The sequence below is a fragment of the Podarcis cretensis genome, assembly GCF_951804945.1.
Source record: "Podarcis cretensis genome assembly, chromosome: 1".
Taxonomy (NCBI): Eukaryota; Metazoa; Chordata; class Lepidosauria; order Squamata; family Lacertidae; genus Podarcis; species Podarcis cretensis.
Genome location: NC_137170.1, coordinates 86,493,853 through 86,517,496, shown reverse-complemented (window position 1 = coordinate 86,517,496; position 23,644 = coordinate 86,493,853). Strand labels below are relative to the sequence as shown.

The following is a 23,644-nucleotide window of genomic DNA, read 5'->3' as shown; positions in this document are numbered from 1 at the left end:
GTCTCTGTGTGCTGGGCTGAGTTTGTGGCGTGTAAAAGTGTGTTGAGGTCCTGTGTGCATTGTTTGATTGCTGTGTCAAGAGAGAACTGCTGAGCTCAAGGCTTGGGTGCTGCAATCCTAGACAGCTTCTAAAAAGAGAGCTCACTAGAGGAACTTCTGAAGGGCACCTGCTTGTTAAAAGCAGATCGTTAAAAGGTTTTATCCAGGAGTGTTGAGAAAATGGACCTCTTAAATAGCTATTGGGTGGTATTATGGACCTAATGTAGTCGTGTTCATTAATTTCAACAGGTCTGCTCTGAGTAAAACACAACGTAATATTTATGCCTGCAACAAGAGTGTCAAAACAACATGCTCTTTGTGCCCTGAAAATAATCTAGAATGGCCCAGAGAGTTGGAAGGAGACCCTACAAATAATCTAGTTCACACTGCAACTGGCAGCAGTATAGGACCATACAGCATAGGTTCCTCTTATGCTCCTCCCACCCCCCAGCAGTAGGCAGTTCTTCTCTCCTAGCATCACCACTACCTCCTCCTCCCATTCCAATGGACATGAGGTGGGCAAGTACACTTACCAAAGGAGGAAGGCAAGAGCAGTGGTAGCAGCACCTCTCTGGGTACCAAGCCGTTGCCATTGTACTTGCCCCCAGTACATTGTTCTGGGGCATTGTGGGCAATTCAGCATTGTGTTCATCAAAGTGGCAAACAAGGGAATCTGGGGCAGCAGAGGTGGCAGCGATGGATCCTCAGCAGGTGCCCAAGGTTTCCGACGGCTGACACTGGTCCAGGTGCATCACTGCACTGAGTCACCGCATCCCTAGTGTGGTGTAGGCCCCAGCAAGGCAGGGCTTTAGTAACATCCCCAGCAGAATGGTATTGACTCTAACAGGTATCTTATATCCTATCCTTAGAGCCTTTCCGTGGCAAAAACACTGCTGAGAGGCTCCTAGATGGACTCGAGCGTAAAGGCCGCAGGAAATCTGGTGCGGGCTCCACTGATTTAGCATGTGGCACGAAGGGGCTCTGCCATCTGGTGTTGTGGGGCTGGGAGCAAGCAAGTGGAGCTCTTTGGGTCAAACCTTACTGCGGAATAGCTTATGGGCTTTGCCTCCTGGGCACAATGCTGGCTGAACATGCCTCTCAGTCTCCAGCGAACGTCATAGATGATGCTGGCTTTTAAGCTCTACAGGCAGGGCTGTGTTTATTCCATGAGTTCACAAATTGGTATCTGACACAGAATTGCGAGAATCCCATTTTTTGCTCCTCTCTTTTTCTTTTATCAACTATACTACTAATTATAGAACCTACATAGTTAATTTCATTTAGCAAAGTCAGCATAGAAAATAAATCATGTTCTACAAGGAGAACAATAATTCGATTAATTTGCACATGTGTCAAAAGAATACTAATTACAGTATACAGTCAACGCAATATTCAAAAATCTGATCACACCCATATGTTACCCAACATCATTCCCTCTTTGTAGTTGCTTATTTAGATTAATTCTACATTAGTGCATGTTAAATCAGGGGTGGGAAACCCTTTTAGCTCAGGGGCTGCATTCACTTTTGGACAATCTTCCAGGGGCTGCATGTCATTGGTGGGCAGGGCCAGAGGCAAACGTGGGTGGAGCAATGGCTGAAGGTTACATTTGTAGAGTAGGTCAGTTTTGAAAAACACTCCAGGCAAGTAAGGGGCATTAGCATGGTTCAAGGACACATTCCAGCCAGGCAAAAACACTCAAGGGAGGGTCAAAGCAAGACTGTTGAAAGATGAGGCCTGGAGAGAGACTGGAGGTTCAGATAGAACTAGAGGGCTGCATTTGGGCCCCTGACCATGAAGTTCCCCATTTGAAATGCAATAGCACCAGACACAGTAAATGTGAAGTTCAGGTGGCTTTTGAAAAGATGTGGGAAATGTCTCTTGAAATCATAGAAGCCTAAGAAGGGCGAACAGGGCTTTAGGCACCTGGAAAATGGGACACCCTGTTTCCTGCCTGGGCTTTTGGCCTCCTTTCATCTTATTTGCAGTCCAACTTGGATTGTCAAAGTGGAATAAATCCTGCATAATAAGAAACTGCTGAGTTTGCAGGGGGAGGTGTCTGATTCTGGGCAGCAGAATCTGGATTTTTATTTTTATTTGCTGCTGGAGTATACACAGCCCCTTCTGTAGAAGAGTGGGTGAGAGACAGGGCTCACTTTTTAAAAATATGCTGGTTTATTTGGCCTCCTAGTTCATTTAGTCTTGGTGGCTTGCAAGCACAGATTTATTTATTTAAATTTAAACAATTTATATACCGCTTAACTACAATAGTCTTTAAGCAGTGTGCAAGGAACAGGATACAGAAAAGGTAAAACCTGGTTAAAACTAGAAAATCAAACTTCCAAAAGCGCCTGTTGGAATAATAATTTAAAAAGTCATCTGTAGGCACTGGAAGTCCAACAGGGAGGGGTCCAGTCTGATCTCAACTGGAAGGGCATTCTATAAAATTGGGTCCACAATACTGAACACACTGCTCTTTGTGGATAAGAGCCATATGTCTGAGCCATGGAGAAGTACTAACCAGGACTCCCCTGAAGGCCTGTGATTGGACAGGGATGGAGGGATTAGGTGTGGTCCTTGACAGGTGAAAGACTGGTGATGCTGTTCTCTGAGAGGCTTGTTCTGCACTGCACAGAGGAGGCTAGTGCTGTTCTGCACTTCACTCAGATGCTTCAAGGTGTTTCCTTCTGGAGGGGCAGAGGTGGCGGGCTGAGGCTGGTGCCGGGGTTCTCCCCACCTTTTCTGGTATTTCTGGGCTCCGAACCAGCATTTCAAGAACTGATCTCGCAAACTTTCCTTTCATTGCAGAACCAACAAAACAGATTCTCAAGCAACTGAGCAACAGAGGTGAGTGGATGTCCCCCTTTCCCACATGCCCCCAGCCTAGGTGGAAGAAGCTCTGTACTGACCAGATTTCCCTGTCCCAGGTTTACTTGACCAGTGTGGGTGGAATTTGACAGGTGCCCGTCCTTATGCCACTGGTCACTCCTATCTCAGATTTATTACAGCTAGCAGTTTTGAGCACAGGGCAATTCTATATTGCTAAACAAGGCACCTTAGATGCTGAAAGGCAGGGATGGGGGAACCTGGAGCCCTCCAGATGTTGTTGGACTGGACTCCCACCAGCCCCAGAGAGCAAGGCTGGCGAAGGGTTGACGTTTCCCCACCCCTGCTCAAAGTGTGTGAGCCTGAATTGTTCCTTTACTCAGTCACTCCTTCAGCAGTGACTTCTTCCTGTTGCCTTGTGGTTGACCCACTGCCTTCTCAGGGGACCCACAGCCGCTGGAAGGGACTGTAATAAGATATAAGTGATGTAAAAATGGCTCTCTGCCAGCATGTTTGCTGTGTCTGCTGCTTATAAAGAGTAAGAGTGTGCCTGAAATGGAGATTGGGAAATAGGGAGGAAGACTACCTGGGCAGGGAAACAAGACCCCACCTTTTTCCTAATGGCCTCTTTTTCCCCCCTTCTTCTTCCTGTGCTACAAATCTGGCAATAGGACTAAAGGTAAGAGACAGAAATTCTAGAAGACAAAATAAATGAGGGAAATTAAGATGGGTCTTCCCTTTCTAAGGAAATTAAAGTCTTGGGTGACATGCGATGGGCTTTGGGTCCCTTACCAAAACGCCACCTTAAAGGTAAACTGCTCTGGGGTAAATGTTGGTGCAGGGGCCATTATTCATTTTAATAACAAAATGACATTTCCCTCTGACCACTGCCATCTCCCACAGGGTGGCCAGTAAGCTTCTCACAGCTCTAAGCTGTGCGCTTCTGCTCACATGTTGAGCAGGCAGCGATCGAGCGCAGGTTGAGGAAAGGGCACCCTAAGCGGTGTCTCTGTTGGTGCCCCAGCTCTGGGGCCTTTCTAAAAGCCCCTGCTTGCCCTCACTTCACGTAGCATGCAGGCAGTGATGGAGCCCTTTTGGAGTTTGGGGAGCCCTCGCTCCCCACCAACAGCTTGCCGCAGCAGCAGCAGGATCGGCAGGCCCTTCCCCAGGAATCTCTGGAAGAATTGGCTGAAAGCGATGGCAGCGAGAAGGATATGGGGCCGGAGGAAGAAGACGAAGAGGAGGAGGAAGAGGAAGAGGAGGAGAGGCTGGTAGGAACGGAGCAGGTGGCAGACTTTGCAAGCTCCTTGATGGCCGTCCTCCACTGCTGGCACTATCGGGCCAACGCTTTGCTTTTCTCCTGGGGCAGCACGGTGAGGTGCCTGTTCAACCCCTGCTGCGTCTCCCTCCTGCATGCTGGCTTGGTGCATGGCTCGTGGCTGCCCTCCGTTCCTTCTGTGCCATCTTCCCATTAATCAGATGTGGGACAGCCCCAGAGGTTCCCGTGTGGTTTCTTTTGCAGCTGTTTTAACCCTTCAGTGATACTACTGACTGACTTGGTGCTTTTGTGCAGTCCTTCACGGGGGCTAACAAGATTTGTGGCTTGATAACAAAAGAGGCTCTTTGGGTCTTACCATCTCTGTAGCTGTGGGAGGTCCTTTTCCTGCCATTCCCTGTCCTCTTGTCAGGAAGGTTCTTCCACGTTAGCAGCTTGATAATGAGACAAAGCTAACGTTAAGCAGGAACCTCTTCCAAGTCCTGTTGCCTGTGCTATTGGACCGTCCCTGGATCCAGCACTAACTGTGCACCTTCCAGATAGCCTGCAGTTTTTAACTAGTGCACTCCACCAACCACACCAAAGTGCTGCAAGACGTGTAGAGAGTCTGCTCGGGAAATCTGTGTTCCTGGATGAAATTGGGACTGGCTTAAGCAACTGCAAGGCTCCTCTGTGCCAGGGCAGCAAGTAAACCAGAGCCACCAGCACTTGCGTTCACCTGCTGCTTGCAAGGCTGATGGATGTGACATCAGGTGGTTTTGTTGCTGCGTCCAATGGCTAGAATATTGGACTTGGACCTGCGTGGGCACTCGTGATGCATTTTAGCTATCTGGGACACTGTAAAGTCATATGGTGTTTCAGAATGACAAATAACAATGGCTAGGGATAAAAAAATTCCTTCCAATAGCACCTTAAAGACCAACTAAGTTAGTACTTGGTATGAGCTTTCGTGTGCATGCACACTTCTTCAGATACACACGTGCATGCACACGAAAGCTCATACCAAGTACTAACTTAGTTGGTCTTTAAGGTGCTACTGGAAGGAATTTTTTTATTTTGTTTTGACTATGGCAGACCAACACGGCTACCTACCTGTAAATGGCTAGGGATGTTTGGCTGCTCGTCAAATGGCTTCTTCCCAGTAGCATGTACTCAACTCTCTAATATTTTTGTTTTGGTTCAGGCCAAGAGCCACAAGGCACAGGAAGGGCCCAAGCAATACCAGTCGCCAGGCAGCAGTGGTGAGAAAAACAGGGTCGGGGATAATGTCTCATCTGTCCCAAAGGTGAGTGGTTGGTGGTTGGCAGAGTTGCTGTTTGGGGAAGTGCTATTGCTCAGTGGGTAGAGCTCCCAGGTTCAGTCTCTGGCATCTCCAGAGAGGGCTGGGAATGTCCCTTCTGAAACCCTGGAGAACCTCAACCAGGGAGATCACAGGTCCATCCAGGTTAGGACTGTCTGCTCTGTCAGGCAGCTTCTTACATTCCTTGGGGAGAATGGAATTTCTGCTCATGCCAATTTTGAGACAGGGAAACTCTTGGCCCTTAACACTAAAAATAGGATTCAAAGCCAAAGGCTCCTGGACATTCCACTTCCCAGACTCAGTTCCCATACTGAGTATTCTATGCCACAGTCTTTTCCAATGGATGGTCCACATTGTCCCCAGAAGATACAACATAAAAATGAGCAATATTTCTGTCTGCTATTGAGTCAACTTAGTAGTTGGTGGGTTCCCTGCCTTAGAAGCCAACATGTTTGCTGGGTTCAAGAGTTGGTTGCATTTGAGTAGTGACTATTAACTTAGCCCTTAAACTGTTTATCTGCAAGACCACCATTTTTGGGTTGTGCGTTAAGTGTGCAAAACTTTCCTTCTCTTTTTGTGGGCACATTTCCTAGGCGCGGTCAGCCATTGAACTCAGCATGGTCTTAGAAGCTTCTCCCCTTAAGGAAGAGTACCTGGAAGAGGGTCCTTCAGACCCCGAGTCGGTGGGCAACCCGGAGCCAGTCCTGGCAGGCCAGTGGGGGACCCTGAATCAACAGCGTTCAGATAGCCTGGAGCCCACTGAACATACTGAACTGAAGCCGCTTAGTAGCGAGGAGGAGGAGGAAGAAGAAGAGGAGGAAGAGGAGGAGGACAGACGTGCACCCCAGACCAGAAGCATCCTCCCTTTCTCTGTGCTGGATCAGGCCAGCGTCATTGCAGAGCGCTTTGCCAGCAGCCTCTCTCGCCGCAGCAGCCTGGCACTCGAGGAGGGCAAGGGCCACCTGACTCCAAAGCAGGCTAGCCGCAGCAGCAGCGTCTTGAGCCTGGACGGCAGCGAGAAGGCAGGATGTCGCACGAACAGCACCACGGACTCCCTGCCGCAAGAGCCCCTGGGTGAGCCCAGCAGTGCCTGCAGCGGGGCTGCCTCTCCTGGGCTGCTTGAGACGGACCATGCCTCCTGCAAGCGGAAGGAGTCCATGCTCTCCCATCAGGACCGCCTGCTGCTAGACAAGATCAAGAACTACTACGATTACGCGGAGCACCAGGACGCCGGCTTCAGCGTCAGGCGGCGGGAGAGCCTGTCCTACATCCCCAAAGGGGTGGTGAGGAATTCCGTCTTCAGGATCAACAGCCTTCCCCAGCCAGAGCCTGCGCAGGAGGGGCTGAAGCACAAGAGGCCGGGGGGCCCTCCCAGTGGTGGGGCTGGCCCCACAGCAGCCTGGGTGTTGTCAAATAGGCCTGTGGCTGGGATACAGGCCCCCCGCTCCGAGGCAGCCTCTGCTGGAAGCCCCCTGCCCATCACGGAAGCGGAGTTCAGGCCACCGGCTGAGATGATTAAAATCTGGGAGGAGATGGAGAAGCCGAGCGGAGAGGGCTGGAGTAGGAGGCCTGAAGGTGTCACTCGGCCAGGCACGGCAAATGGGCAGGTGGCCGGGGGCTCCTCTCTGCGGCACGCGGAGAGGCTCCGTGGCCAGGAGAACGGCTTTGACCTCCACGAGCCGCTTCTCATCCTGGAGGACGAGGATCTTGGGGCCATCACAGAGGAGTCGGCGGTGCCCTCTCCTGAGAGCAAGTCTCCTGTGGAGCGGGCTGCGCCTTCTAGGAAGCCCTGGAAGCTGGCCCATGAGCTAGGGGGCTCTGAGCAAGATCGGTATCTCCCCCGCTTGCACCCCCGGATAATGCAGCTGGCCCACCTGACGGAGGCAGAGCTGGCGGAGAAGGTGAAGAACAAGGTCTACCAGCTGGCCCGCCAGTACAGCCTCCGAATCAAGGGCCAGAAGCCTGCAGCGCATAGGAGGCTTGCTGAGCTGGAGGAGGAGATGAAAGGCAATACCTTGACTGTCCAGCCGGAGGCAGATAAGAAAAGCAAGGGTATGTATTGGCAGGAGGGCACTGTGCTATCACAGGCAGGACCTCATTGTTCATATTATATAAATTTCAGCAGTGCCTAGAAGCCATAGCTGTGAGCATAAATATAGGAGATTCATTGTGACTTATATTTTAAAGTTTTAGATTAATGACTTGTCCTTTCCTCTTGGGCTCGTGGGAGGTAGCAACCTTCATTAAAAACACCCCACCGGCAACATCCACCAAAAATAAAGATTCACAAGGGTCCTCACCAAAGTGACCAAGAACTTTGCAATTCTCGACTCCTCAAGCTGAACAGCCTCTGGGAACCTCCTTCCCTCCTTGCTGTTTTAAAGGGAAACAGCATAGCTGCTGTTCAGCCAACAAAAATGGAGCTACTGTGATTGGGGAGTGAGGGGGACCACCGTTGCAGCCTGCCCACCCAGCAAACCCCTTGCCTTATTGCTGCCTCACTCATTCCTTGTTGGTTTTTCTTCTAGGCAAACGGAAGCCAGCCTTGACCCTCCCCAATACTTACGAGCAAGTATTGCTGCAGGAGGCCAGCCCACTGACTCTCCCCCCATCGTCAACCTCGTCCCTGGACAAGTCCCCCAAGCGCTTCTCTTTCAGCCCCTCCTCCAGCAGCCCGCGGCTTGCCTCCCCCACCAGCAGCACCCTGTCTTGCAGCCCCCTCAGCCCCGTCATAGCTGAGAAGTTCAACTGGCCAGACGTGCGGGAACTCAGGTCCAAATATTCCTGTCCATCAGGGAATCAGAAGTGCAGGCCGCAACCCGTCAACAGGAGCCGCTCAGCCCCTGAAAAAATGGTGGATACAGCTGGTAGAGTTCTGGAGGAACACCAGTCCTCCAAGAGGATTGTGAAGGCAGCGGACAAACCCCAGCAAGGGGGCATGCCAGGCTGCAAAAGGGAAGCTCCGCCGGACTCCATCCTCCAGGGCCACGCCTGCGACGCGCACAGGGAATTGAGCGTTACGGCTGAGACCTCTCTGGAGAACCGTCAGCGAGTGGTTGTCATGGAAAAGCTGCTGGATGTGGCTGTCGATCCGGACGAGAGCTTTGTGCAGATTCGCTCCCCTACTTCCCGGGAGAAGATCTCTCTCAAGGCCGTGGTGGAGAGGTGCAAGGCCTACCAGGACTCGGAAGAATACCGCAGGCGTGAGGAGGGCCTCCAGGAAGCAGCTCCCCACAAAGCACTTCAGCAGGTTTGCCAGGAGAAAACAGACAGCAGCCAGCAGAGCCTGGTAAAGAACCTGAGGGAGAAATTCCAGACCCTCAATTCCAACAGTTGAGCTCCTATGTCTGTTGCTCCCATGTTGCTAAGCCCTCTTTTATGAACTAGGATGGTTCTGGAGTTGACATCATTTTCTCCTCCAGCTCCTTGAGAGGAGAAAGGACGGGTGACAGTCTCTTCTCCTCCGACCTGGATTGCACCTGGCTCATTGTGCTCCAACCTTCGTGTCCAGCTGCCTCTACCCTCTGGGAAGTTGCTGAGCTCATGGCTGTGCATTCTGAAGCAGGTGGTTGCTGTCCTTTGTTGGCTGTGCTGTTGGGAAGTACTCTTCACACGTTTCCGGGAAGCACTGAGAAGCTTCCCATCAGGACAGGCATACCACAAATCAGAGACTCCTTTGCAGCTACCCATATGGTCCACTAAGAAAAGGTGTTTCCTTTCCCTTCAGGACCAAATCTTTGCTTTGCCAAGCCACAGCAGAAATGAATGAGCCTTCTGTTGCTCAGTCTCATAGGATAACCATAAGTTATTGTTCCAAATTATCTTTTGTCTTTACTTTTTTATTTTTAAGAGCGTGATTTTACTGTGGCTGGCAGAGGGTTGATCTAAGACTCCCAGTTTGATAGTATATAATCTTAATAATATTGGTTGTGTACACATTTCAGTTTGTACGCACTGTGCAATAACCACTTTTGACCAGAAAATGTGGCTGTGGTTTCTTCACTTGGAGGGTGGGTGGGGGGAATGGGGGGGGGAATTGCAGCCTATGATTTTTTACTGCAGAAGTAAGATTGAGAAGTCTTGAGCGTCACAGAGCTCTCTTAAGTTCACCAGTGGCATGGGCTTACGCTAGTGTGGTTCTGATCCACTATAGTGCCAGGAGGTCTTAAAAGACCTGCACATCCCTTGGTAGAAGATTTATTCTATTCACTGGTCAGGCTGGAAAGATCACTGCCCCACCCCCACTACTGGATGTCTTTAGATCAAGTTTCTCTAAGATGGGACACTTTGCCAAAGGAAGCAATGCAGCTCCACTAGAGGAGAGCTTTGTATGGAGAAATAGGAAAGTGCTGCAGCTGCCCAGTCTTATTATCGAATGTTGGGTTGAAGGGTAGGCAGTGACGGTTGAGAGAAGTGGGGCACAAACACATTCTGGATTTCTGGGGCAGGAGTCAGGGTGCAATGGTGGGTTTTCATCAGCTGGGGTGGGAAGTATTTGAGGTTATTTCTCCACCAAACAGCAGAGAAGCAATGCCCACCTTCTTAGGGTGAGTTTCAAACAACAGAAAATGTCATGGGTCTGCTCCATTCCTCTCTCTGCCTGCCAAAGACTATCCCAGAGGTCCTTAGGCAACATCTCTGGACATGTTCAAGGATACTTTGCATTAAAGGCTATTCAAGATAACTTTTGGGGGTGCTCCCTTTTCTTTTGTAAGCTGGAAACGGTGTGGGTGTTCCAGGCAGCAAAATGACTGCATAGTGTTTTGTTTTTCCTTGATTTTGACAAAATTTATGTATCGCTTGATTGTAAGAACACCTCTGAGGGGTTTACAAAAATATAAACATTTAAATTCTCAGTATGGGGATTTTAAAACATCCAGAGTATTATTAAATACAACAGTAGCTGAAGAGAGATAAAACACATGTAACTGCTCCATGTCTGGGTAGGATTGCCTAAACAGAAATGTTTTAAGCAAGCGCCAAAAATAATATAGCAAAGGTGCCTGCCTGATGTCAATAGGAAGGGAGTTTCAAAGTGCAGGTGCAGCAATATGAAAAGGTGGATTTCTTAAAAGTGCAGAAAAGGTCTTATGTTGCACCTGTAACAGTGGCAGTTCTGCAGACCCAAGCCATCAAAAGGGCACATGTGGGGTAAGGTGACCCCGCAAGTAAACTGGTCCCAATCCGGTAAAGGCTTTGCATACCAATAGTAACACTTTGAACTTGGCCTGTTAGAAAATGGACATCTAGAGTTTTGAGCAGAGGTGTTACACACCAGCCCCTAGGCTCTCACATGTGTCTTTAACCACACTGCAGGTAACTGTGGGTGAGCCCTTCACGAACAGAAATTGCACACAAAATCCAGGAGCCAAGAAGGGTTTATTTGTTCATTTATTAGAAAAATGTTATTAAATTGCTTCTGAAGCACATTCTGAAGCTTTAGCTCTTTTCTCTGGACAGTGGAAGCACATTGGAGCAGGTGGAACTTGGTGCCTAGCTGTTTTTAAAAGAGTATGAACCCCCAAACCCTATAAACCTGTAGGAGAGGTCCTGGGCTACTTTAGCTGTTCTCCGTATCTCCAAGAAACAGCCCTTGCTCTTCTGAAGCAAACATGTTCTGGGCCTGGTGCATGTGGAGCTCCCTTCTAACAGGTCCTGACCTCTGCATTAGTAGTGGGGTCTTGGAGAGCTAAGCCTGATGGAGGAGCCGCTTGACGGAGGTGAAGTCGCTTTAGATCTAAGAAGGAAGAGCTAGGCGCAGCCAGGCAGGGCAAGGCTGCAAGTTGCCAGACAGCAAATGGTTCCTGCTTGGGAAATGGTAACACTCCCTGGGTCTGTAATGGGTAGGAGCACAATGCAGCGAGACATAATGGCACACCGACAACGACTGCACTCGAAACGTGCCAAGCTGAAATCAAACAGAGGTCTGGGAGCACAGCTTATGGTGCTGTGCACAAGCAAAAGGTTAAAGAAACGGGGGAGCAGAACAAGTACACATAAGGTCTGAAGCAACTTCCTTATTTAGCACATATCCTAGTATAGGGCAGTGGTCATACAGCAGGAATAGTCTCAAATAACATTTCAGCTTAGCTTTGTGTGTTTTCAGCTTCCTGAAAAGGAGCATTTTACCATACCTGAAACTCAGGAGTTGACAGGTGAAAATATCCTCCAGGAAGGGAAGGGATGGCTGAGCTTGCTAAAGCCAGAATGCTTATGAGGTCCCAAAGGTATTACTTATTGTACAATTGCAGTTGGGTAGCATGTTTAGTAAATATTTCTCTTCCTGGTGGCATTTGCTGGAGAATCGGCTCCTCCTAATTCTCATGTGCTTTGTTGTCTAAAAGAAAAACGGTCACCCTAAACTTGCAGGATCCCTACTATTCCTTGCCTGGTGCCTCTCCTAGACAGAGCTGCCTCACATAAGATTTTCTTTTTTAAAAATCCCACAATGAAGTCAAAACCTCCTGCCTTTCCCCCCCCCCCCTTTGTTGAGCCATTCTGTGCTCACTTCAGCAGGCTGATAAAGTATATATCCTCTATAAGCATGGACTGGAAGAGTGGAGAAAATACCACTTGGGGGGCATTCAGATTGTAAGTATGGCAGGCAGTGCTTTCTTTTCTAGAAAAAAGGGTGCCAGTACTGCACAGCTGCAAGCAGGGAGGCAGGCGGGGGGGGGGGGGACACACACCTCTCTGCATGTGCTCTTTCCCAATGCTGGCATCGTCGTCTGGGCACCAATGAACAGGCTGACGATAAGCAGCCCACAGGTTTTCAGCACAGCTTTGCAAGGTCACCAGAAGAATGCCGATTCCAGGCAGGCTGGGGGCTCTTGTTCCTAAGAGTGCCCACTGTTTTTGCTAGAGAAGAGTTCCCCCTCCCTTTTGCACCTTTGAGCTCTCCCTAGCAATAACCATCAGTACCCTGGTGGAGAGAATCCTTCCATGTTTTAGCCTTGAAATGGAGCATAAAGGCATTCTGCTTAAATAGGCCTTGTTTCACATGTGCCTAAGCTAACTGCTTTCAGTGAGCCTAGGCGCCCCTTTATCTGCACAGGCTAGGGCTGCATGCCTTGAATATCAGTGCTGTGGCAAATTATCCACAATATTTAAGTCTTTGTTGTAATAGCATGCTATATCACTGACTAGTGTCCAAACTGTGCAGCAACAGAGAAGTATTAGTGGGTTGACTGCTCTGACTGAGGGTCCTTATGGGCACTGCTTGCTCTTCCTCTGGAAGCAAGAAAGGCTTATGGAAGCAGTGGAAGCTTCTCCATTAAAGCTAAAGGCTCTCATGGCTACCTGCCTTCCCACTTAGAACCAGTCAAGAGTGTGGCACTGCTCCTCAGTCTTGGTGTTGCACTTGTAGAACACAGTGACAAAACCAGATTGAGTTGGCTCTGGCTAAGCCTACTGCAGGTCTCCTTGCGTTTTGCCCTATCAGCCCCCAATTGGCACCAGTTGCCAGCATCATTGAGGGATGCTTAATTAGTATGGCTGCCTGCTCTACTTTTCAACTTTCTTCTCCACCTCCCCTTGCAATCATCTCTGCACCTACTGATTAATTTCATATTTAAAAACCCAATTTTGCAAGATGTGAGTTGTGGTACAACCTGCTGTTCAGCAGTCACCTAGGTGTGCATCCTACTCTGAACATAAAAGGGGGAAGATCATCCTTTATGGCAGTGATTGTTTTATAATGGCAGAAAGGAGAAGGCTGGCAGCTAAGCCGTCGGATAACTGTACTGGTGATGTTCAGTGGGGTTAATGCTACCAGACTCCACAACCCGGAACACTATAATTCAAAACCATTTAGATGTATTGGCTTTTCGAATGTAGCATTGTGGAAGAATCTGCTCTGCTCATCACAATAGTGAGGCAGCCGATTGTCAGCTACCCATTACAGCCCAGGAGATCTGGAAAAGTTTAACACTTTTGAGACTTGACAAAAGGTAACATGTGGAAAAACCTCAAGCCTCAGCTGTTGGTACCTGGATCCATGACAGTAAGTGTCAAGCCAAGCCCTGCTTTTTCCCACAGCTGTGGGTGTGAGGCAAAGACAGCCCCCCCCCCCGAAACCCATCTCTTTTGCTTAAAGAGACAGTTTCATAGCTTCCTTTTCGAGCGAGGAGAATCCAAACCAATCTGTGCATGGTGTTTACAGAGCCTGCGCACTCCTGAAGTGATGATAATGGGATGCCCCTAGGTTAAGGCACTTTTTGTATGGTATATGGCACCCACAAAGAAAACATGGTTTAGAAATCGCAATGAGCCCTAGGGGTGGGGTGCTCAAAAGACAACTGAAGAATGGGAGCCTGCTGTTTTCAGAATCCTTACTATCGCTGCAAAGAGGCCGTTGCAGGAAAGGCAATCTCCAGGCTCCACTCAATGTCAAAAGCAATTAGCTCTCCAGCAATATGTTCCAAAAAGAGCAATACAGCTGAGCTTCCATCTGTCTTTGGGAGGGGGGAATGATGAATTCCTTCCTTGGATAAGGGGCGTGTGAACTTTATCATAAGGTCAGAGCTAGATGTGCCTGTATATATTTTAAACAGCCATTCAGACACCCACACATCACAGGCAGAGGTCTCTGCAGAAGGGAGCAGTTGGGATTAAGACTGCATTTACAGTAACTGAGAAAGCCACACTCCATTCTACAGAAGTGTAAGCAGTGCAGTGGATTACCAAAGGCCATGCTCGGGCACAACGCATCCTCGGAGGGATAAGAGAGGAGCCATTTGCTTCTGGAGAGCTGAGCCAACACAGAACAGATGTTTACAGAAAGCTCAGGGGAGGGGAGAGCACCTGGATTCAGCCTAGTCACAAAGTTAACCCCGGCATAAATATAGTGGGGCTGATAAAAACCTCATCAAGTAATGTGGGGCACAATCCAGCAAAAGTTAATGGAGGCTAAAGTCCCCTGAAACCCAACAGGCTGCTTCTCAGTGGGGCGTAGCTGCAACTAACTTCAGCTTCGTTGTATTCCTAGTGCTTGCAGCGGGTGAGCAAACTTCCTCTCTTTTTCACAAACACACACACACATTTCTAACACGTCTCCATTCTAACCAATTTAGTGCAGAAGTCTGAACATGGGTCATGCTCTCCTCTTTGGTTGCAACCCTGATTCATTTATAATCGAGCAAGGATTCCGCCACCAACGCAGTGGACTCTGGGTGGAACCTTTTGGTGAGAAAGTTCTGTGCTTTGTGACACGGTATTGTGCATGCGTGTGTGCGTACGTCACAGATGCCCCTGCAAAGAAGAGCATCAGACCTGCTGAAAAGAGAAAACTGACTTCCAGCATGAGGGTTGGATCTTGATGCATGGTGTGCCTGTGCTATAGATGACGGTGAAATTCCACATGACGGTTCTATTCCAACAGACAATTTGGGAAAGCAGCTTCTGGGAACCAGGGCTTTTGGCAATGAGCTGAGGACGTATTTTCCCCAAACTCCGAGATAAGCAGAATTGCTCCAGAGCCATCGTGGTTTTCATTCAGTTCTCTTTTGGGGTGGGCTAGGTTCCTGCTTCACTCCTTTCTTCCATAAAAAGCCCCTGAAATTGACACACTGTCTTCTTCCCTGAAGCAGTTCTTTGTTCACAGAGAGGTGTGCAAAGCATGATCACGCACAAGGTCAGCCTTGCTGAACTCTGCATTCCCAATGAACCAACCAAGGACACACACCTCGCAGCTCTGCTTGCAGCAGGGATGTTGCCTTGTTACCTGAAACACTGGCTTGATGCCCTGGGTTGTGTGGGGGAGAGAGATGGGGATGTGGTGGGAAATGAGAAGCAAGGCTGTGTTGTGGAGATGAGAACAGTGTTTTGAGTGGTGCCAGGAGTGCCCAGGGACACTCAGACATGCAGGTTTTCCCCCCTTTATGCACATTAGAACATAGGCATCTGGCTGGACCAAGCCACCTGTCTAGCTATTTCTTTTTGGGAAAGAAGCTGAATCTCTTCTCTTTGTCTTTCTTGGTCAGACTCACGTCCATGGTAGTGATGGAAGGCAGAGGCAGGCTTTGGGCCTTGGTTTTAATGCTTTGGGATTCGATTATTGCTGTGCTGAAGCCCTGAAGCCAGGTGTGCATCTCATCCTGCCAACAACAAAATCCGGTTTACACACACTTCAGTTGCCAATTGCTACCCAAAGCAATGTTACCAAAAGAAAAGACAAAAAGACATTTCAGCAGTCTCGACTATGTACTTTCTACATTTTTAAATGTTTCTTCAAAAACATCCAAAATATTGGCTGATTGTCGCTAGCTCCCCCAGAGAAAAGCTGAGGGGCAGGAACACATTGAACTAAGGAAGGAAAAAATGTTAAAGCAGAACAATTCAAAATAGATTAAGAAGCCAATAAATTCAATTACCAAGAGAATGATCAGTTCACACATAAAGATTTATACGTCTGAGTAGACATGGATACTCAGCTGCAGTGCTTTTTTTCTTTTAAAAAAATGTTTAGGGGTACTCTCATTTTCCTACTCATATTGAAATACTGCCCCTCAATGAGGCCAAACTTAGAGTCACAAAATGTTTAAGGGTATGTGTACCCCGTGTACCCCCAGAAAAAAGCACTGCCTATATGTGTCTACTTAGAAGTGAGCCCCATTAAGTTCACTGGTGCTTACTCCCAGGTAAGTGGGCATAGGATTGCAGCCTCAATCTCCTTATTAAAAAAAAGGTTGCACATTAATTCTACTCACGGAACCCTACCTAGAGACCCATTTTATTTTGCTTCCTTTTCTGTTAGAAATCAATGTTAGTTGCTTTCCACATGGCATTTCAATCTAATGCCAGTATTTCTACATATGGCTGCAGCCATTCAGTTGGCTCTGAATAGAATGCTGAGCTTTCCTGACTTCCCCAAAGTTCCAGGAACAGTCATTTAAAGGCAATATCCCTTATGAGAATACAGGACAATTGAGGAGTTTTCCCTCTAATATCTGGTAATTCAAATATATACATAGAGCAGTTGAGATGCAAGCAGACACACAGGTGCTACTAGTCTTAATACACTCAGTCCTCAAAAAGCAACAGCAAGCCCCAAGGTGGCATTTTGCTAGCCAGCTCTAGTAACTTAAAATAGTTATTTGATGAAACACAAACACCTTTTCTCCTACCCTATGAAAACCTAAATATATTCCAGCTCCTTCCCACTCCATCAAGTGGGTGTGACCCTAGCTGTACTTGACTGCTGATTCAATGAGCAGTCATGGTTAGTGGCCCAGCCGTGCCAAAGCTTTGATTAGCAAAACAGTATGATGCAAAGTGGTACCATTTACTTCAGTACATGGAAACAGTGACACGCGGTTCATTTCTTAAGCCCAGAATTCATGACAACACCTACCTCATCTTTGCCATGGAAGAGCCATTCACTCCCGTTGCTGAGTCTGCAAAGTACAAAAATTATTATATAATACACTTTTTTTTAAAAAAAAAAAAAAAGGTTACCTGGCTCTAAGGGTGACTTCTTGTCAGGAGGTCCACACAGAGAGTTGGAAGGGACTTCAAAAAGTAATCTAGTGTAACCCGACATTGCAGAAAATCCACTGCTATAGCATCCTTGACAGGTGGCTATCTAGCTTCTGCTTAAAAACATTTAATGAAGGAGAGTCCACACCTTCCAAGCTAGTCCATGCCATTGTTTCAACTTGTACTGTCTGGAAGTTTCTTCCTAAGGTTTAGTCAAAAATTCCTTTAATGAATCATTGGTTCAGATCCTATTCCACGGGAGTTAACAGGGGAGGGGGGATCTACTCTATCCTTTATGTGATAGCCCCCTCAAACATCTGAAGATGGCTATCATTTCACTTCTCAATCATCTTTTCTCCAGGCTAAACTCCTTTAACCTTTCTACAAAGATGGCCCCTCAACATCTTTGTCATCCTTCTCTGAATACAGTGAGAAGTGCAAATATGTGCTACTGCATGCTTTAAGAACCAAATCATTGCAGAGTTGGAAGATACCAAAACATCACCTTGTTTAACTGCCTTGCCCTGCCTCACAATCCTGTACAGTATGTGCAACTTGTGAAGAGTAAGCATACAAAACTGCTCAATGAACTAATTCTGCCCTGGGCTTGTTTGGGAGGAAGGGCAGGTTATAAAGGTCATCATAAGCAAACAAACAAACAAACAGTTTGAGGTGACTCTGGCAAATGTGTTTTAATTAACGTACCAAAGTGCGCTAAAAAGATCTGAGGCAACAAGAGAAGCACACAACTAATAAAAAGGAAAAATGCTGGTGTCTGGGAGGCTTTCTTGTGTAACAGGCTGAGATGGATTAACTAAAGAGTATCTCAGTAACTCAAGTTGGGAAAGCTGCAGGAAAGGGGATTCAAAATTATCAGGGGGCTGGAGGGACTCCCCTAGAAGGAAAGGTTACAACATTTGGGGTCTTGGACGTAGCCAGGGTGGGGCAGCTGCCCCACCCTAGATCAAGTAAAACAATAGAAATACTTAACTAACTGACCAATCACGTCAGTTCTGCCCCGCCAACAAAAATCCTAGCTACACCCATGTTTGGGGTAGTGTATAAAAGACAAAGAGAAGTGTGTCGTCACCCCCTCATTATACTCGAAACCCAGGATCATTCAGTGAAACTGGATGGTGGTAGATATAGGACAGACAAAAGGAAGCACTTCTTCACACAATGCATAGTTAAACTATGGAACTCACAGCTACAAGAGTTGTTGGTGGCTATCAACCTAATTTTTGATGTGAATTAGACAAATGCACAGGGGATAAGGCACACTGGTTGTATGCTGCCTCCAGGATCAGAGGCAGGGATTAGCTATTGTGTTCATGCCTTGTTTGTGGGCTCCCCATAGGCATCTTGGTTGCATTATGGGAAACAGGATGTTGAGCTGGATGGGCCTGTGGTTTGATGCAATGAAGAGTTCTCTTATGTGTTCATCACTTTGGACTGAATAAACATTTTCTAAAAATCATGAACTTAAAATATGCGTTCCACTCTGAGTCACACCTTGAAAGGCACCATTTCCCCAGATAACCTCTTGGTTGTTCAGACGGAAGATTGCCTATACCCAGAAAGCTTATCTTGCTAAAGGATCTGCAGCAATCGTATGGCCAGAAACTATCTGCCTTAGAGTTTGACCCAAACTGGCTCACACTGGAACAAAGTTTTGGAAAGCTGTTGGGGGCCTTACCTCAACTTGAAGACGTGTTTTTTCTTCTTGTAACCAGCAGCTACTTCACAGAAGGCATTCTTCAGCCGGAAAGGCTCCTCTCCATGGTAAGGCACACCCAAAGCCAAACTTTTGGCATCCTTAAAGAAAGTCAGCTCACTGTTTCTGAGCACACAGTATAACGTATTCCAGGACCTGCCAAGAAGAAACACGGCTTACAATAGGGGACACAAACTCTTCTGAGGCTGCATGCCACACTCCGAAACACAGCCCATTGAACACAACAGGACTCACTTCCGAGTAAACGTTTATAGGATTGTGTTGCGTGACTCCCCCACCGCCCATCAGACTCAAAAGATTTGTTTTGTTCATTCATTTGCTCACTTTCTAGAATCAGAAAAACAGGGCTTGGTTTTGATCTCTTAAATAGAATTTGCTATTAGTGTCTTTAGTAACACTAGTTTTTTAAAATCTCAGATTTAACTTTTGGTGTCAGAAGAACATTATTATTATTGTATTCCCCAGGAGGGGCAAAAGCTATATCTGAAGATATATTTTTTTAAATGATTTTTTTTTTGTAGTAGGCAAAACAAAAGATCTTTCAGAGAAAGAAAAGCAAAAGAGACTTATTCCTAAAAGTATCTTTGTTCAGGAGTGTCTATTAAGAGAACAAAATGAAATGAAACAGAACATGCCAAGACCAGCTGGACGTTTCTGTGTCTAATAAAAATATCCTAGAGAGAAGATTGTGAGTTTGGCCATCTTTTTGATCACTGTAAGTGGTCAGAGAATTTAACAAAATAAACTCTATGGTGCTTAAAATGAATGACTAGGAGTTTTTCTTGAAAGCCTAAAATCCAATGTTTGGTATGCAATGGTTTCAGCGTTTGAGGAATGTGATAACCTCCAGAGCATATCCCAACTATCCTCCACAGCATATCCCAACTATGCGACAGCGGCAAAACTAGCCAATAAGTATCAGATTCCACCTGTTTGGGCTAAAATAGTTCAAGATACTTGTAAGGACTTACAGCAGGGGTCAGCAGCCTGCGGCCCATGGGTCACAAGAGGCCCACGGGGTCGTTTAAATGGCTCATGAGCCGTCCCCAAACCGAGCCGCCTGCTCGGCGAGTCCCCGCGCTCTACGCTAAACCAGCGCAGTGCAGAGCGGGGACTCACTTCCATGGCACCAGAAATTGTGTCTGCGCATGCTCAGATGCCAAAAATCGTGTCTGCGCAGATGTGATCCAGCCCACAGAGCAATCTCCGCGGGAGCAAACCAGCCCAGATGAGGTAAACCTTGCCGACCCCTGACTTACAGGCACTGTGGACCACACCTTGTTCTTGAATTTAAGGATATTGCCTTTTTCAGCTGACCTCACTGGGCTACTGCAGTGCTGTGCTCCTGCATTTGTATGCTACAAATGCTACAGTCATGCTAAGAAAAGTCTCACAACAACCACACTCGCTTCGGCCCCAATCTCCTCTCGAGCACAAAGACTTTGCCAGCATGGGCCTTACACTGCAGGAAAGCTTTTCACCTCTCCTTTCCATAAAGCCCAACGTGCCAAGAACCTTTCACACGAGCAGGGGCGACAATGCTGGTCCCGCCACCTATATAATCTTCATCATTTGCCTCGATCTGTTGTGAACTCATAGGATTTGACTTCATTTCATTTGTCCTGCAGTGGAGACCTACCTGCCTGTGGCCCCCAGCAATAGCAACTCTGTAAAGCAGCCTTTGTCAATGTGGTACCCTCCAGAAATTTTGTACTACAATTCCCATCAGCCTAGCCAATGGTCGTGGATCATGGGAGTTGTAGTTCCAAACAACCAGAAGGCACCAGGGAGGCAATGGCTGCTGTGTATGTTAATTAGGGAAGCTGTTGCCAATTCTTCATACAAGAGACCAGCCCAGAAGCCATGCAAACATTCAACTGTACCTGTTGGAAGCCCTCTTGTTAGGTGCCTCTATATCGTGCTTCCGTCCTAGGTAGCCCTCAAGTTGTACGCTGTGAGATCTATCCAGCTGTGCAGGAAGGGTGGCTGTCTCATCGATCTCGCTCACAGGGGTCTGGACCACTTTGAAAAGGGATTCCTTTGTGGAAGTTTCCTCACCAACCACTCTGATCTCCATCTCAGGCAGTTTTTCCTCGGGCAGCTCTTCTGAAACCAATTTGTGATGTGGTTTCTCATTTTCTTGTATCTGCACGAGAGGGACAACTTGTTTAACCAAAAACAGAACCATTCAAGATGGCGTGTGTGTGTTTCTGACTTTTGCTCCATTCCATGGAAGGAAGTGAGAGTCTTTCTTCATATTATGTAGACTGAGGCAGTTGACTGTAGTGAACAAATGCTGTACCATACCACTTCAGAGGGCTGGAGGGAAGTATATATTGAAATGCCCATCACTCCACAGGTTCCCCTGGCACAGCAGTGGGGATTGCTTTGTATAGCCCTCTCCCTTACTACATGCAGGAAGCTTTTTCAGAGGGGTAGGAATCAAAATATAACCCCTCATTTGCAAAATTCTACCACTCTTATCATCTCAAGGTTTTTACTCAAATTATGTTTGTAAAAAAGAGATGCCACTGCAACCAAGTTCCTTCCTGTACTATTTGGGTACATGGAGAAGCCTGTGTGTGTGTGTGTGTGTGTGTGTGTAGGGGGTGGCAGCCAACACTGCCAATACTATATTATTGCTTTATTTTTAAAACCAACACCTAAAATCTGATTGTAGATGCAGTGATCTCAGTGGATAACCTGAACACTGAGCTTTAAACAGCAACACTAAAGTCACAGAGATTCAGTGGTTTGAAACTCACCCATCCCATCCTATCTCTCCCCCCCACCTTTTCCAGTCCATGTCTGAGTGCTTCAGCCAGGAAAATCCACTCTTTGACAACAAATAGGTGCAAATGGCAATTTGGGTTTTCAGTGGATTGCTGTTTGCTCCAATTCAATGGGAAAGAGAGGGTTTTGCAGGGAAAGCGTGGGGCAAAAAACAGAGTTCAGATCTGGATCTGGAAAGCTTGAACCTGTGCCTACAAATGCAAAGCAAAGGTAAGTATGGATGAACCCTAAAATCCTGCTGACGCATCCTAAAGCAGCCTTTCCCAACCTCGTGCCCTCCAGATGTTTTGGAACGCAAATCCTATCAGCCTGAGCCAGCTGGGCTGTGCTGCCTGGGGCTAATGGGAGCTCTAGTCCAAAACATCTGGAAAGTATGAGGTTGGGGAAAGCCGTCTTAGAGGATCTACAACTACTCCTGGGAAATGACCATTATTTCAAAGAAGGTTAAGTTTGTAATAGTCTACAGACAGCAATATATTTCATGCATTGATTTATGTAGCCCCATTAGTGTGCATGGTACTTTAGAGAATATGAAAGGAAAAGCTGCAGAAGTTAGCATAGAAGGAATATATGGTTGTTTCAAATACACACGGTTAGGCTTAATTAGCCAACAGGCTACATTATGACTTCTAATCATAGAATCGTAGAGTTGGAAGGGACCGCAAAGGCCATCTAAGTCCACCCCTAAATCTCAACACACAGTCACCCATCCAACTTGAAAGCATACTAGACCCCACTGAGCTTTGCAAATGTGCTAGCAGTTTTATTGCTGCACCACTAGGTGGAATACATAGGAAATAATATGTTTGTGCTAAAGACTGTGGGCAGAAAATATTACTTCTGGTGAGGGATTTCAAATAAGAGAGGTGTCACCATGTACATGTTATGGGAGTCAGTTCTGAGCATACAGGGCAGGAGACAATCTTTGGATGATAGATTGCTGGGAAGCTGGACAGCTACTCATGCAATCCCTACTCATGACCAGCAGTCAATCACAAACCAAAGGACTGAGCCTAAGACAAATCCTAGTGCCCTCTCTTTTCCATCAACAATAACATCAGCCAGGCACATTATCAATTCACAGACAAGTCCTCCAACCATCATGCACAAGCAGTACATTTCAGTAATTTACCTGAGCTAAGTGGGAATCCCTAATGAAAAGGATGAATGGGCACAACTCAAACATTAATCCTGCAGAAACTGGTGGGCTCAGCTCTCCAATAATAATAATAATGTTTATTATTTATATCCTGTCCATTTGGCTGAGTTTCCCTAGCCACTCTGGGTGGCTCCCACATATCCTATTGTCCAGTTTTTCAGTACCAAACTACTGGTACATGCCTGGGGAAACAATATAGTGCAGCCTCCCTGGTATCATACATCAGGGCACTGGTGGAGTTTGCATGTTTTAAGTATTTCCCTGACATACAATATCTCTGGGGCATGTCTAGCTAACCAGCATGCCAGACAGGTTTAGATCCTGTCTTCCTAACACAATAGCACTCTTTGTGTAAGCAGTGTTTCTGCCACAAGGGAACACTCCATTGTGGAATTTCCACACCAGTATTATAGTGCCTTACAGACTGTGTCATGTGATTTTTCTGAATGTGTAGATTGGCATTTACTTGAAAGGCCCCTCATTCCAGATGCACAAGGATGCTTTGGTTTGCAGTGGTCCACACAACTGATGATCCTAGCTTGGAACCATCATAGGCTGTACAGTGGCTGGAGCTGGCTTCACGTTTTAGATGTTCCACAAGATGTAGTGGTGGCCAACTTGGATAACCTTAAGAGGATTGGTTAAATTCCTAGAGGATCAGGCTATCGATGGCCATGTTCTACCTTCTCTGTCAGAGGCAGTGTGTCTCTTGAATACCAATTGCTGGACATCACAAGTGGGGAGGTCCTGCTTTTGGGTTTCCCAAAGGCGTCTGGGTGGCCACTGTGAGAGCATCCAGATGGGCGTTTGACCTGATTCAACAGGCTCCACTTATGTTCTTACGATTCCAAGCTGCCTAAATGGATCAGCTGCTACAGGGCAAGAGGGACAGAGAAGTGCTTTGTGTCGGTAGGAGCATATAAAGCCAGCAACATTAGGCACTTCTTGAGGCTTATATTTGCATCTCATACTGCCTCCAATTCAGTGGATCAGAGGAAGCAAAAGGAACTGAGGTCAATAGTCCACAGCACAGCTAAGAAG

General features: G+C 47.2%; 2 protein-coding genes across 9 annotated transcripts in view; one reads left to right on the top strand and one right to left on the bottom strand.

Annotated features, from left to right (window-relative positions):
- PLEKHG3 (pleckstrin homology and RhoGEF domain containing G3) overlaps positions 1–10,125 on the top strand; it is a 45,252-nt gene extending 35,127 nt beyond the window's left edge. The window contains exons 13-19 of the mRNA XM_079950327.1: positions 909–980; positions 2,848–2,886; positions 3,537–3,571; positions 3,936–4,238; positions 5,325–5,426; positions 6,035–7,493; positions 7,970–10,125. Of these exons, the coding sequence (XP_079806453.1) occupies positions 909–980; positions 2,848–2,886; positions 3,537–3,571; positions 3,936–4,238; positions 5,325–5,426; positions 6,035–7,493; positions 7,970–8,778 (2,819 nt within the window). The 3' untranslated portion in view covers positions 8,779–10,125. The remainder of the gene's footprint in view (positions 1–908; positions 981–2,847; positions 2,887–3,536; positions 3,572–3,935; positions 4,239–5,324; positions 5,427–6,034; positions 7,494–7,969) is intronic.
- Positions 10,126–10,814: 689 nt separating this feature from the next.
- Positions 10,815–23,644, bottom strand: part of SPTB (spectrin beta, erythrocytic) — a 91,386-nt gene continuing 78,556 nt past the window's right edge. For all 8 annotated transcript variants that reach the window (XM_079989572.1, XM_079989570.1, XM_079989575.1 and 5 more), the window contains 4 exons: positions 20,535–20,797; positions 18,613–18,786; positions 16,792–16,834; positions 10,815–15,535 (listed from right to left, as the gene is read on the bottom strand). In XM_079989572.1, the coding sequence (XP_079845698.1) occupies positions 15,368–15,535; positions 16,792–16,834; positions 18,613–18,786; positions 20,535–20,797 (648 nt within the window). In that variant the 3' untranslated portion in view covers positions 10,815–15,367. The remainder of the gene's footprint in view (positions 15,536–16,791; positions 16,835–18,612; positions 18,787–20,534; positions 20,798–23,644) is intronic.